The sequence below is a fragment of the Spinacia oleracea genome, chromosome 3 (genome assembly GCF_020520425.1).
Source record: "Spinacia oleracea cultivar Varoflay chromosome 3, BTI_SOV_V1, whole genome shotgun sequence".
Lineage (NCBI taxonomy): Eukaryota > Viridiplantae > Streptophyta > Magnoliopsida > Caryophyllales > Amaranthaceae > Spinacia > Spinacia oleracea.
This window is the reverse complement of record NC_079489.1, coordinates 2,252,981-2,268,573: the sequence shown is the minus strand read 5'-3', so window position 1 is coordinate 2,268,573 and position 15,593 is coordinate 2,252,981. Positions and strand designations below refer to the sequence as shown.

At 35.8% G+C, this 15,593-nt stretch overlaps 2 protein-coding genes across 3 annotated transcripts; both read right to left on the bottom strand.

Annotated features, from left to right (window-relative positions):
* Positions 1 to 489: 489 nt before the first annotated feature.
* LOC110782494 (V-type proton ATPase subunit C) lies at positions 490 to 7,126 on the bottom strand. Its single transcript, XM_021986671.2, has 11 exons — positions 6,817 to 7,126; positions 6,641 to 6,709; positions 6,426 to 6,553; positions 6,230 to 6,329; positions 4,311 to 4,378; positions 4,072 to 4,213; positions 3,814 to 3,930; positions 3,477 to 3,602; positions 1,743 to 1,826; positions 1,576 to 1,655; positions 490 to 954 (listed from the first exon to the last, which is right to left on the bottom strand). The coding sequence occupies exons 1-11, from the start codon at positions 6,928 to 6,930 to the stop codon at positions 855 to 857; spliced, it is 1,128 nt and encodes a 375-aa protein (XP_021842363.1). The 5' UTR covers positions 6,931 to 7,126; the 3' UTR covers positions 490 to 854.
* A 922-nt stretch (positions 7,127 to 8,048) lies between these two features.
* On the bottom strand, positions 8,049 to 15,593 carry LOC110782493 (single-strand DNA endonuclease 1). 2 transcript variants are annotated; one of them, XM_021986670.2, is made up of 14 exons: positions 15,311 to 15,593; positions 14,588 to 14,745; positions 14,008 to 14,069; positions 13,769 to 13,896; positions 13,482 to 13,533; positions 12,601 to 12,673; positions 12,436 to 12,509; positions 12,287 to 12,346; positions 12,007 to 12,175; positions 11,514 to 11,613; positions 11,007 to 11,089; positions 10,301 to 10,401; positions 9,633 to 9,763; positions 8,049 to 9,341 (listed from the first exon to the last, which is right to left on the bottom strand). In XM_021986670.2, the coding sequence occupies exons 1-14, from the start codon at positions 15,376 to 15,378 to the stop codon at positions 8,294 to 8,296; spliced, it is 2,307 nt and encodes a 768-aa protein (XP_021842362.2). In that variant the 5' UTR covers positions 15,379 to 15,593; the 3' UTR covers positions 8,049 to 8,293. The 2 variants fall into 2 exon arrangements, with proteins under 2 accessions (XP_021842362.2, XP_056694292.1); XM_056838314.1 differs by lacking the exon at positions 15,311 to 15,593 and having other exon boundaries at positions 13,769 to 13,900; positions 14,588 to 14,666.

Here is a 15,593-nt window from a genome sequence, read left to right as displayed (position 1 = left end):
ATGCCATCTTTTGAGCAGACCAATTTTCGTAAATCCTATTATCGGTCAAGGCATGGCCTGGTCAACCATTATTTGTTTGTGATTGAGGTTTATTCCTTGAATAACACCTTTCTTCTACTTGAGTTCATGTGTATTGATGATTTATTTTATATCGAATGAACATTTTGTTCGTGTATTGTTGAAATTTAGAATCACGAGAACTTTTTTTTCTAATAATAAAATTTAGCTCAAAGTGCAAGGCAATTTTGTTAATTACAGGAACAATAGATTAAAATAAGTGTGTTAATTACAGACAATTTTGTTAATTACAGGCAATTTTGTTAATTTAGCTCAAAGTGAAAACAATAGATTAAAAAATAAGCGTGTTTTATTTGTTCGCATATTGTTGAAAATTGAGATCACGCGGGAACTTTTTTGTTTTTAAATTTTAAAATTAGCTCGAAGTGCAAGGCAATTTTGTTAATTACATGTTAATATCAAAGAAAACAATAGATTAAAATAAGCGTGCTTTATTAATAAATAGCAACAATGAATTTATGATAAAATTCGAAAATACATCTCCATCCAGCTTGTTACATACAAATCACAAAGGATTAGAGAGCTCTAAAAGAAGCTTCATTTCTTGCAAAGAATAAACCTGCAGGATTATTATTATCAACTTTGAACAATATAAATAGCAATTAAAACATTAAATCTCCACAATTTCGCTCCAATAGAATAACAATTAAAAAAAATCGTTGTGCTCCATGGATATATCAAGGCACAATCCGAAAACAGCAAAACCAAAGTCCCGGAATGCACAACCGCTTGTTTACAAGTACTCTACATCGAGATCTCAACCTGCTTCAAGTAGACTAAACAAGGTTGATCGTGAATGATACATATGGATGAGAGTCTGCTTCACCGGCCAAACCGGCCATTGCTCCAACTTCCTCCTCGGATTTCCAGTGCACGCTAAAAGAATGAGCAAAGAGGGGAAAGAATCAGCAAAAAAAAGAATGATGGGTTTGCAACTTTGCAAGGCAACCAGAAAAGGAAAGCATGTCATTAAGGCTCCGTTTGTTTTGACAGAAAACACCTTTTTGGAAAATGATTTTCCGACTTTCCTTTGTTTGTTTTGTTAAAAGTGGAAAACAACTTTCTCCAGTGAAAAACTAACTTTCCTTTTGAAAAGACGGAATGCCAAATTTTCCACTCAAATCCCTTACATTTCCTTTTCTCTCCTCTCATTTCAACTTCTATGTTATTTTTCTTTATAATTTTTCCGTAAGTAAACAAACAAAGGAAAATTATTTCTCTTTGATGTTTTCCCTTGAAAATTGTTTTCCATGAAAAATCATTTTCTGTTGAAACAAACGGAGCCTAATGTTTTTATGCCCTACGGAAAGATGCAACATCATATCCAATGAGAACCATGACAAACTTCAATTTTTTCATAACATCATATTCACTGATGGCTAGATGCAGCCAATTTTTAATGCCCTAACGATTGCTGGGTTGATGTCCAAGGAACTACTACCGTTAAGTAACCAACACTATAAATCAGACGGTTACATGCAGTCTAATGTTACATACCTGTTTCTAGCAGTACAATTTCGTTCGAGAATAGAGCGTACTTTCTTCTCACTTTTCAGAGATGGAGCCAAAACGCTGGCCTGAAATAATTCACAAATAACCAATCTCAATAAAACAAGACCAATCAGATACAATAAACTGAAAAATCAGCTCAAAAGACTAGGTACCAAGAAATTTGGTGGCAAGCCGTATCTCAATATGCTCTCAGAAAATACACGTACAGCACAGAAGTGCATCCATGAGCTGAACACCTGTTCAGACACTTCATATTAGTTTCTGCAAATAGTATAAGGATTAAGGAGTAATTTTATTCATACAAGTAATAGATATAAATGATGCTTGTAAATGAAAGGAAGACTACAGTGCATCGAATCAATAAGCTTAGCAATGTTGAACTCAATGACTTTTCCTTAGGTTTTGAATTTTTTTTCTGCGCAAATTTGTTTACCGTAAGACGTAAGTGTAGGAGTTGAAAGTTAAAGGCCGGATTGTTCAGACAGTGATCGAGGATGGAAGGACAATGCCATTTATAGATAGGCATTTTCGGACAGTAATTAAGTATGATATCATTTACCTGTCCTTTAGTATTTTAAATTTATTGTTAATGACCGTATCATTTAGGTGGTACTAACATATCCCCTACATTTGAAAAATTCCAGCTACATACAGTTCTAATTTGCTCAGCTTGTTCTAATTTGCTCAGATTTTCCCGGAACACTCACTACCAATGTTTCTCAGAGCATATAACCACTTCATTATTTTACCAAGTGAAATGAGTTTTTGTGCCCTTACTGTAATTCTCCTCATTTCCCATGTTCAACTCTCAGCTCATCTCTCTCCAATGGCCCCTTTATTCTCTTCTCTCTCTCCTTTTTCCACCAACACATCCGCACAACAAGTACAAATCAGAAAGCATCGTAAGATATCTAATACAAGTAGGCACAAGCATGAGCAACAAGAACAATTAGAGCCAAGAAAAAGAAAGCAAAGGTTCTTATGCTGTAAAAACAGATGTTCAAATACAGGCACTATCAGACAAGACTCCCGAGAAAAAGAATTGCCTTGCTAAGGAGGATCCCAAGTCCTAAAAGACTTACGGTAGATTTATACATCCACAGAGGGAAGTAGCATTCCAACCTTCACTAGGTCTCAAAGATGGAACTGTAGCAGATATCCTATTGCGGAAAATAGCATTCCAACCTCCAAAAGGTCTCAAAGATAGACCTATAGGCCTACGTCTAACACTGGACTTAAAAAAATAAAAGCAAGAAATGTTATATTCTCTTTCCTTCACTGTTAAGTACCTCCCTCCAAGAATATGGTAGTTACAGTCTCCATATATTCCATACTCCCCAAGATGATTGAGGTGATATTTAGATTTCGGGTGAGGATTCCATACCCTTGTCGGAGTGTCCGACACGAATACGTAAAACACAATGAAGAATGGAAGAAATATAATTCTTACTGCATTACTAAGATGGTTAATTCACCAGTAAATTCATTGAATTCTTTCTCCAAACTGATTAGGATCCGTGGTGATCATCCACAATTCCAATTGACAAATCTAATTCGGAATTCACTCATGTTGAACAAATTCTGGCAAAAAAGGGAAGAAAAGTTGCTTATGACCATCCATTATTCATGGCAATATGTGGCTGACTATTATATAACTGTAGTATACTAAAGTACCTGCCTAAACACTTGGGATGGAACAATTTAAGAAGAAAAACTGCCTAGACAGGAACATCCATATAGTACATCAGAACATGTTATTGTATTCCATAAGCTATAGACTTAGAATTGAGTATTCTCCAGAGAAGAAGGATGAAAGATTATCCAGAATTCAAGATGCCGCAAAAGGATAATTGGAACACGTACATAAATGACTTTTAGAAAGTTACCTCCCCATAACTGGAGTAGCACCATTGCAAAAGTGCACTTCTCATTGTTTCCTGGTCTTGAGCCAGTTTTTCCATCTCTTGCTTCAGTGAATCTTGTGTTTCTGGGTCGTGCTCAAAATCTCGAATCTGATTTGCATTCAAGTACAGGAGCGATTAGGAATTTTTTCAAGAGTTACATATAAGGATTCCAGGACGTCTGCTGATAAAAATCAACATGCTTGGGGAAATAGACAATAATTCATTAATTCTCAAGTCTTAACAGAGGAAACCTCAATGAAGTTCAAATCAGTAAAAAGGGTGGAAAGGAAAATAGATAGAGAAGAGGAAACTGAAGCACCTGAAAACCTCTTTCACGAGCTTTTATTCTGAAGTTATCAGCAACACGGGTAAACATAGTAACAGAGTATAGGGCGTATTCATTGTCCTCATACAGCTTTTTAGATGACCTGGGGACCTGAAAGAACTCAACTTAAGTGCCCAGAAACCTACTAGAGGGTAAGAAATATATGCAGATTTGAGACTATTTCTCATAAACCACAATTAAGAAGTATACGGATATCTCCATCTAGAGGGTAAGAAATATAGCAGTCCATACCACATAATCAGTCAACGTCTCATAGCTTGATAACCAGTCCTTTTGTGAGAACTTGGAAACAACTGACAGAAGAGTAACCATATGCTCTGTTGTAATGATATCCTCTGGTTTAACTAAGTTGGAGAGATCTCTCACCGCTAAGCTGATGTGATCAGAAACTTGTCAGCAGACAATATGACAATATGACCAGAAGTTCTCTAAAGCCAGAAAAATAATAACAACCTGGACGGGACCTTTACCTTCCACTTTGTTTCCGGTTAATTGCATTAAGTTGACTGCGAACGTTGTTATACTCAGCAACACGGACCTAGCAAAAGTAAAGATTTCCAACTCAAACAATCATTTAAACATAACTCATATTAAATTAGTCTTATGCCTAATCGTAGTCTTATGCCTAATTAATTCATAAAGAATTCCTTTTTTACTATTCAAATGAATAATTTGTCTGTCAAGTCTTATGCTTAATTTCTGCATTGGCATTAGTACTACAAGCAAGATTCAAAGTTATTTTACATGTCTACCTTATTAGGTAGCGTATATATTTACTAAAAACTAACACCAGATTGATCTGAATTAATTCACAAAATTTGTTTACACAGACAACTTAGGTTTTCTTCTCTTTCCTTATTCTTATTGCTTATTAGCTCAGATCAGAAAAATCAGACCAGACCAGACCAGACCATAAACTAGAAAATCAGACCACATCAGGGGAAGAGAACAAGGCCATAGAAGGTGGAAACTAAGCTGCATTTTTTAAATGAGAAAATCCAACATTTCAAAATTGTACCTAGAACGATTAGAAAAGGTATGGGGAAAATCTCCATTTTTAATGAAAATCTGAATCCGCTCAATCAAATTTGGGAAAAAGAACAGAAGCAAGGACTGTAAATTTGTTGTAAGTTATTCTACACAGGTAAAAATCATGTAGCATCACTTCAGAATGGTCCAACGAACATAAGGTGAGTTTATCCCTTAGACTCAACTCTATATATCAGACTTTGCCACATCGGCTTAACTTTTGCCAACTTTATTACTCAGACTTACACATAAGACTTTCGCTACTTTACACTTTATCCCTAGACTATGTGTCATGAGTGACTTTATTGGGTGAGAGAAATGTGCATTGGCATTGTCCCACCAACCAAGTCTTGAGTGGAGTTTCTAAATCCAAAACCCACTTCCAGACTTGCATGACTTTCTTTACCAAATATCCAATGAATCTTGCATGAGACTCACCTTGAGACTCCCTTCAAGACTTCCAGTAAACACACCCTATTCTATATTTATTTCAACAGGAGGAAAGATCAAGGTACTGAAATATCTTAAAATTTGCCTAAGGGACCATTTCATTTATTAAGCAGTCTCAACTCTCAAGTACTCGAGGGAGGACACTTTTTCCTTTTCATTGGGAAGGGATCAAATATTGATTCTATAGCCGGGAGGAAGCAGCTGTTCAAATTCACTCATCTCTTGGCACTCCCAGGAAACAGGTCAGGATGATCAAGTGAAATTGTTTCTTGGCAAAAATGGAAGAAACTTAAGGTATGTCAAGCCAAGCACTGGCCAAAGAAAAACTAGTTCTCCAAACGTTAATTGTGGACAATTATGGGTTATGAGGAGATCCTATTACAGAAGCATTGTTGCAAGAATTTGAAATCATTAGGAAGGACAAAACAGCAGAACTGAAGGGCAGACAAAGAATGTAGAGACTATTTCCAATTCGAAAGTCCACATTCAGGGATTACAACAATTGAAAATGTTAGTACTTCACAATTAATCTGTTACCAGACCTAAAGTTTAAGTTTTATGTGTTAAGAAAGATGCTAATTACAAAACTTAGCATTGCAACCTAAATGCATCATCCACAACTTAATTGCATATCCTAAAGTCGAAATTCAATTAGTCCATCTGCTGCAGGATGGCAACAACTCAAATGCTAGTACTTCAACAGCGATAAATCTGTTCCCAGACCTAAGCTTTACGTTGAATATGTTTTTATGCATTCACAAAGTCGACAAACATACTGTTTACATATCATAGCATAAAAACCCTAAATTCTTCTTCAATGGCTTAGTTACATATCCTAAAGTCCAAATCTTTGATAACAAAAAAAAGAAAAAAAGAAAAACAATAATCAATAAAAAGATTGACACTTTACCTTGAGGTCATCTTCAACCTTAGCCACAAAACCATGAATACCATCAACAATCTCCTTCAAAGGCGACATAGTAGGGTATTTAGCTTCATCCCAGACAAATCTACCAAAATAATTACAAAACACTAATCAAATTCACAAACAAAACTCCAATTTCATAGTTAAACAATCAAATTTAGATCCTTTGATAACACCTCACCTAGTAAGATAAGAATCAATTGGAACTCCATCAACCGTCAAATCACCACCATCAACGCCGGAAGATCTCTCCAGTTCATCGATCTGACGCCTGATCTTTTGCGTCACACCTTCCACAAACGCATTCGCCTACAAATTCGATTACAAAAAAATCAAAATCCAATTCACACATTGCCCAAAAAATCGATTTCAAAATCCCCAATCGAATAATCATACCTTCAGAAGATCATCAGCAAGTGATAATAGCGAATCTAGGGTACCGACACGAAGATTAGGCACATTGAACTACAAATTCCACATCAAATTACAAATTAAAAAATCACAAATCTCGGGAAAAAATTCAATTCAATTGAACTATAATTAGAGGAGAGAGAAAAGAAGAAGATATGTACTCGATATAGGGGAGTGTCGAAGGATTGTTTGGAGATGGATTCTTGCAATTGAGACCATAAATTAGAAGCAGATGATTGGACGGGAAGAGACACCATCCAGTATCTCGACGCCATTGTTGATCAATTCGAGCTTTTTCTCTCTCCAATAAGTTTGAGTTTATCTCTCTCTGTGTATGATGTCGTTGTTGTAGGAAGAAGGGAGGAGAGAGAAAGAGAGAGAGATCAAAGATGATGATGAGAGTGATGAGGTAGATGACACAGACCTGGAAATTTAGGAGACGCTAACACGACCAAAAGAAATTGAGCAATGATCAATCAATCTGAAACTACAGAAATTTAACAGAAACTACCTTTATTTTGTGGTTTTTTTTTTCTTACTATTATCTTCGTCCTCCCCCGTAAAGGCAATGGGTCGGGCCGGGTCGGGTCGGTCCAGCACAAAAAGGCATGTCCTGTCACGAACGAGTACGAAGTTATAGGTCGTTGGCTGGGCTCGAGCCGGATTTTTTTGGAAAAAGACACGACAAGGCACAACACGATATTGTCTGGCACGGCAAAGCATATTAGATTGAGTGAAATTAGACTTAACCACGAAAGCTGGCCTGACCACGAGGGCACGTGGGCTTGGGTCGTGGCCCAACCGGTATTTTGAAGGGACAAGTGGGCTTGGTGTGGGTTGAGCCTATTTAGACCTAAGGCACGTGGCTCGACACAAAGTCAGGCGTGACCCACATCCTTCTTTACTCCCCTGTCCTCATTTAATTGTCGCAAATTGAATGAGAAGAGGGGTGAGAAGCTAATTTTTTATAGTGGGAAGAGATGCAATAAACTATTTAGTAAAGGACGTATGGCGATTTAATTAGGACGAACAGGAAAAGAAAGTACGACGATTAAATTGGAACCGAGGTAGAATAAAACTAGTTATCAAGCACCTGCGACGTTTTTAATGTTTATGCGAGCTAAAATTAGAAAAAATGGTGTTCAAATTCTAGTTGATTGTTAGCTATGGCAATTCTTTTACCTTTTATTCTTTTTACTTTTCACCTTTTCTTGTAGCGTGAAGTGTAATAAGGTAGCTCATTCCATAACTAAATTCTTTTCCAAAGAGGGTTTCACACGGATGGAGGATAGTCCCCATAAGGATATCTCTCTTGTAGTGGTTGACAAAACCCGATTGAATAAAATTTAAGCTCACTTTTCCGCCCAAAAAAAAAAGCATGTGCAATCCAAGGTAAACATGTGGCGATCAAGGGAATTTATATTGAATATTCCCGAATTACAATTAATATTCCGAAATTACAATTAATCCAAAGAAGCTAGCCTAATGATCATTAAGCAAACCTTATGATTAACACAATATAAATACATACAACCAAGAGATTAAACAAAGGAGAATACAGATTAATATACATTCACATTCTCTCATTTGCATAACAATTTTCTCAACGAATCAATTTTCAAATTTTCATGATATCTGTCATCTGATACTACTCAGGAACAGTCTGAGTTCTCGTGCTTTCCGAGCATGATCAGGCGATATTTCCATCTCTGAATCACTCAGATCAATAACACTAACTTGTTCTACAATAGTTTGACACTTTGACACGTACCGTGTCCTTAATAAAGGAGACGGGCTCAAAAGATCAATCACATCAGTTTCCATACTAGTTGGAACATCAATCACAATGTTGCTGTCATATTCTTCATCCAGAAACTTGTCAGAAACTGTTAATTTGTAACTTGCATTGTCCTCAAAATCGATTTCAATCAACGGGTTTTCAGTTCTTAAACCACGGGTCGGAAGTTCAACACACGGGTCATTTCCAGTTCTAGAAACTTCCATACTAGTTGGAACATCAATCACAATGTTGCTGTCATATTCTTCATCCAGAAACTTGTCAGAAACTGTTAAGTCCTCAATACTGCTTCCTGAAATTGATGTGCTGTAACATGAGGTTAATTTGTATGTTGCTGCATTGTCCTCACAATCGATTTCAATCAACGGGATTTCAGTTCTTAAACCCGTGTGTTGATGGATCGGAAGTTCAACACACGGGTCATTTCCAGTTCTAGAAACTTCCATACTAGTTGGAACATCAATCACAATGTTGCTGTCATATTCTTCATACAGAAACTTGTCCGAAACTGTTAAGTCCTCAATACTGCTTCCTGATTCTGATGTGCTGTAACATGAGGTTAATTTGTATGTTGCATTGTCCTCAGAATCGATTTCAATCAACGGGTTTTCAGTTCTTGAATTATCCGTTGTTCTAGAAACTTCCTCTTCTGATTTCTTTGGTCTACTGTTGTTGTTGTTGTCGTTGTTGTTGTTATGTTTCGAGGTTGGATTGTTGAATCTTTTGTTGTCCTCAGACTCGATGTCAAGTAACAAGCTTTGGAGTTTTGCATCAACATTGGCCACAGAGGACATGTTGTCTGAGTTTTTTGGTTTTGGTTTACGGCGATTCTGTTTCTTTTTCTGAAGTTTCCTCTCCTCGAATTCTGCAATCTTCTCAGGACAAGCTCTGTAGGAGAGATTTTTTAAGGTCAATATTATTTCCGAACAACCTAAAATAGTACGTGTGACTAATCTGAGATGCAACAGACAATTTTTATTTTTTTAAAAAAAAGAAACGAAACTAATTTGGGACAGACGAAAATGGAAAGCGTAAAAACTAATCTGGGATTTAGGGAGTATTACAAAAAGACAATGTACATTAATATCTAGACTGCATATTTTGACAATTTATTTACGAAAATGCCACCCGATATACTTTCCATTTCCTAAAGACGAGGGGTCAGTTCAAGGTCATTACCTCTGTACAAGATCAGCTGGTACGATGGATGTTTCAAGGCCATCAAAATCTTCCCATGAAACCTCAAAACTTTCTCTACCTTGAACTTTTCTGTGCTTTACAACTTCAGATATAGGACATTTTACTGGCATCTGTTAATGGACAAAGGCACCCAAAAAAAAACAGTTTTTATGTTAGTGCATGAATTGTCTAGAGGGAATTTCACTACAAATCTTCAGGCGGAACAACTAACTAGCTTTATGTAGAATTAGACCAGAGTTTTTATGCACCGCCCTTTAGACGTGATTTATCTGATGCCAGAGATGGTGCTTAAAGAGAAGATAGAATGATGAGCCTCAGATCGTCTCAAATTATCTAAAAGACTAAAGGTTATGTTCTGTTCACCTTATTTCCACTTATTTCAGGACAAATAAGTTCAGATAAGTTCAATTAAATTCAGATAAGTTCATGAAAAATAAGGGTTGACCAAGCACAATTTATAACTAAAATAAGTTTTGATAAGTTCAGATAATATAAGTTCAGAAAAAATAAGTGAAAATCAGGTGAATAAAATGGACCCTAAAGCACGGTATTCAAAGTGGGAGTTACCTATCCCCACCTAACAACCCCTGCACAAAAGAAAGAACGAGCATTTGGAGTACCAGTGTACCGGATATGAGAATGCTTACCGAGTGCAATGGAAGTGCAACTCCTAACTGTGAGGAAGACAACCGCAAATTGGCAAATTTCCGCAGCTCTCTTTCAGCAATCCTTGGAAGGATATACTCATCTGAAATAGGTTCAACAAAAAGGAGGAGAATCTCAACAATGCTTGCATACAAGTTCTCTTGAAATAAAAAAAGGCAAAAGGTTTTATGAGACAGCAAAGTATCAGTTAGAAGCCGCTTTTTCAGACAAAAGCTGTTGTTTTGTTATTAGTTTACTACATGATTAAGCGTGTCTCACTGTCACTATAAGTATCGACCTTGTTTATTATCGAGAAGAAGAAACTCCGGACCATGGAAAACACGTGCTCACATGGCTTCCAACAATGTTGTAATAATCTAAATCAGGAAAGCTGAAGTGGTTCATGACTGTAATTCTTCTGAATCCACATAATAATACCTATTATCTCTGAGTCTGAAGTAGATTCGGCCTATTTATTTGACTATGAAATAATAGCTGCTATCTGCACCATTACATAAATGCTTGATTCATGATGACTGACATCTTCGGAAGCTAAATTTTCAAACAGCTTTACTAGTCATATCACCACTTCCAAACGTGTAAATTTTTTGTCATAATACTGTAGTAAAGTAGACAAAGACACACAATGATACTCCTAAACTTATTTGGGTATCTGCTGCAATAGCAACTTAGCAAGAAGTCAAGAACCTGTTTTTTCAGGAGGCCATCCAAAGAACTTAGAACAAAGCTCCTGAAGCTCAGCACGCTGAAAAGGATGCACAGCGAGGACCCTGAAAACAATATGAGCAAAATAATCAGTAAATTATAATGTACATTCTCCTGTAGAAGCAGCAAATACGATGAATACATTGCACATAGGTACTTTAAGATATAATGAAAATCTAGATAACAATCTTGTTTTTACATTTTCCAACTTAGGCGTAAGTAACATAGAAGAATTCAGATTGGTGATTCTTGTTGAAAGTTTTAAGACTAATATATTATCAAGTAAGATGTGAAACTTATGCATGTATTAGATAACAGTTTGGGATTTGGGTCATAAAAAAGCAACAAACTTCCATTGACATTACCTAAACAAGCCAAATACATGCAATTTAGGGCAAGTGGAAATATTTTATCTGGGCCTAAACAACCGTGCCACGAAATAGCAATAAGATATATATCACATATTTTCATTAGGAAAATAGGCATTACCTATATACAGGATCTGAATCTGCTGAGTGACACTCTGGCTTCATATATGCCTCGATTACTGGCAATACTTCATAATCTTTTTCTAGAGGGGGGTTATCTCCTGTGAAAAAATGACACAAAAAAGTTATTCATAGATCTCTCGCATACTTATCGCTCCACAAACTTTACATACTATGTACATCTACAAAGAAATTTGACACACAAACACATCAAAAGTTCCCATATAAAAAAATTGCAATGACAAATTCATGCAGCCGAAAATGACTTAGACAAACAAGGTTTAGTATCACACGTTAATTTATAGACAAGGGCAAAAGTGTTGCAAAACCAAACAACCTTTGAAGCAGAAGAAAAAAAGAGGAGAAAACTTCTCAACCAAGTTTCAGGCTATTCTAACATTCACATCTTCTAGTTACTGTAAACTGTAATAGAAAATCAACAGGAACATAATAAAGCATGCAATGGTCAACATTTAAGTGTCAGTTTGACCCACCAGTAGCCTGTATTTGGGGATCTGGAAAGTTCTCTTTCCCAGGGCGTTCAGAAGCTTTCCCATTTTTCCTCGAGGTTTTCAGTGACTTCAAAAAAGATAAACCCTCTGAAGCAACACGTTGAAGAACAACATCTTCGCTAACAGATCTAACAATCTGGCATGCCTTATCCTGTAACCAGGTAAAGAAGAAATGAAAACTCTAAGACCTCGTAAATTGAAAGTGAAGCACATTTGCCAATACTCCACCTTAAAGAAAGCATAATTGTGTTTTCATACTTACTGGTCCAAACCCACGAACTCCATGACAGTAATCACTTCCTAAAAGAAGGGCAAGGGCAATCTGAAAATACAATAAGGTTGTCAAGTATCAACTAGAACGACACTTCTAAAACAGATGAAATGATGTACAAGCTAAAAAAAAAAACTCACCAGTGAGTGCCTCCCGAGTCCAAGCTTTTTCTCTATGTCATTCATTTCGTAGCAAACAACGTATCCTCCTTTATCTATTCATCAATTGAACAGATTACATAAATATGTTGTAAAATTTAATTTCTTATTGAATAAATCAGAGGCAAATTGAAATGTATTACTCACCAAGGCATATATCTCTATACACAGTTCTTGCACCAAAAAGGAAGACATCTGAATCAGATGTGAAACATCCATCCTGAAATAATTGGAGGAAACATCAAACTTATAGCAGTATGACTGCCCCCCTTCCTTAGGGAAGTGTACTTATAGAGTTTTAGTTTATGTATCTGTATAAAACCAGTGGCCAAATATTGCAAGGAAAATCATACAATATAAAGAATCTCCGTGAGTGATAAAGAATGCAATATAAAGATAGCATAATACATGTAAAGCCTCCTGAATGGCACATATCATAACTATAATTAAACTGTCACATATAATTAATATGACTAAGAATTTGTTTCCAGTATTATCACATCTTGATAAAAAATGACTTTATTCCAAGTGAGTAATACACGTGGTGTATGTTACATGGACCTGGCTATGGATACTAGCAATGATACAAGTCCAAGTGTCAAACACAATCTTTTTCAAGCAAAGTTTAACACTTTTTAACAAACCCTAAAGTATCCCACTGTTAACTTGAAATAGCACATGGGATTTCCATCTCCAGTGGAAGGATGAAAAGGAAGACGGTAGCTATCTCTTATTTTCTTTCCTACCGTGTCATTTTCTTTCATGTGAACTAAGAGTAGTTCAACCATAATATATTGGTATTATAAGCATCATATGTGATGTGTCCCTTGTGTATATTTAGCCCCTCCAGCTATTTCTAGTAGCAGAAAACTATATGGTTTCAGTTTCCAGCAAACAACCAAATACGAGTGAAGATTGAAATATCTTCTAGCATGGGTGTGGTGCAGCAAAGTAAAATAGGAGCCCAATCACGCAACAAAGTCCTTCAACCACAAGAATAAAGAGGGGAAAAGGTTAGTACTACTTACACAAAGTGATTCCGAGTTTAGTAAAGCACATTGTGCTTCGCCTTCCTCAATCCTGAAACGTATAAAGGACAAGGTCAGAAATATGTCCTATAAAGAACTAACATCTTGTAAATCAAAATAATAAACCTAATCATATGATATTATCTCCACATCCTTTAGAAAAACTAACAGTAAAATTCATAAAAAAAGTTTGTATGCCAGGTTATAATTAAACATTTAGTCTGCGTACGCAGGGAAGCCAAATGGGATGTTGTCCTAAGAAAATCAGACAAATAAACAAAAATTACCCATCTAAGCAAGGAATGCCAAGCGCCTTGCCGAGGTTTTTCGCCTCTCTGATCATACAAGAGAATTCAGAGCCCATATTTCTTCGAAGGGAAGTAACTTTCTGTCTGTCTACATCATCTTGTGTAACCTATCTTGATTCAACATGTTAAGAAGAATCAATAATAGTGTTATTCTCTTTTTCTTTGCTGAACTCAGAACAAAAAGGGAAAGATTAACATTATAGCTACAGGAAACCTACCTCATTTACTGAATTTAAGCGCCTTCTGTACGTAGAGATTTTGATGGCCGGGATAGCTCCATCTATCATAAACAAAGATGACACCAGTAAAGATAAATGAAGATATCCTGAAATTAGTCTTCAAGGAGTTCAATTCTGATTTCAGTTAAAATTAATTCAAAGAAAAATAGATAAAATTGTAATCACACACAAAGGCATTAAATCAACAATCACAAAAGAATTAATCGAACAACAAGTCTCCTTGACTAAACAAGTAAACCTTTCTGATCAAACCAACTAACTTGTTACTACTAATACATATTATGCTAAACTATTAATGATTGTTGTTTGACTTTTTTATAGATCCCTCTAAGGTTAACTTTTTACCTAATTTTTGTAACTTTGATTTGTAATTTGTTTAACTATTACCTGGTCCAACTATCAAACATTCAAACCGTCTTTTACAAGAACTTGTAACGAACTAGAAGTCTTGACAACCCACACAACAACAGCCTCCAAATTTCCAATAGATAGTAACAAAATAAATGTCCATAAAAATGTGGCAAACCTAAACATAAAAGAAGGATTAAAGAGGGCATACCAGTGACAAAAATAACACTGCAATTCAAAGAAATAAGCGCCCTCACTCGATGAAAAAGACCCCTCAAATAAAGCTTCTCTTTCATTGCACAATGTGATCTGTTCACATTTTGAAGCTGCACCATCCAACATGACAGGTCTATGCACACCCTCTTATTCCTGCAACCCCAATTTTCAAGAATTACTCACAAAAAATCACAATAAAACTTAATTCATGATATTAAGCACCATATATGAAGCTTAAAACTACTTTTAAACCCAAATTAAACATTAAATTGCGCATAATCATGACATAGAAAAATAATATCTTACTCAACAAAATCACAATGTACTTTAATTCATCACTAATTATGAACTTTAAAACTAATTTTAAACCCTAAAACCTTAATGAAACATATAATAGCCCATTATCATTACACAGAAAAAATAATACTTTGCTAAACCGAAATTAAACAGAAAAAAAAGAAGGAATTCACAGACAAACAACCCCAGAAAAAGGAACTGTCTTTAGAGTTCAAAACTATATAAAAATACGCCCGAAATTGTCACGTTGATAGTGTAATTTGAATGAGTAATGTGACAACTAAACCCGAACCGAGGTAGTATATCATAAATTCATAATAATGTGCAATAACAATCAGAATTAAAAGCATAATTAGTAAGAAAAAACTAATGGGTTGAAGAATTTGGCACATAATAACTGGAAATGGATGCAAAAACTTACTGGAGATGGTGAAGCGGTAAGGTTTTCTTGCAGGATTCCAAGATATCCCACATATTTTTTACCCCCATTTTCGCTTGATTTTTTACTGTCGGGAAATTATGCTATGTGAAGGAGAAAGAATGGCGAAGAAGATGAAAAGAAAAAGGTTGAATGAGAATGGAGATTGGAGAAGGGAATGCAAGAAATGAATGAAGAAAGCTGCAATTTTGATTTTTGAAACCATGAAATCAAAATGTTATCGTTGGGATTTGGGAAATGGGGGTTTGGTTTGGTTTGATTTCCG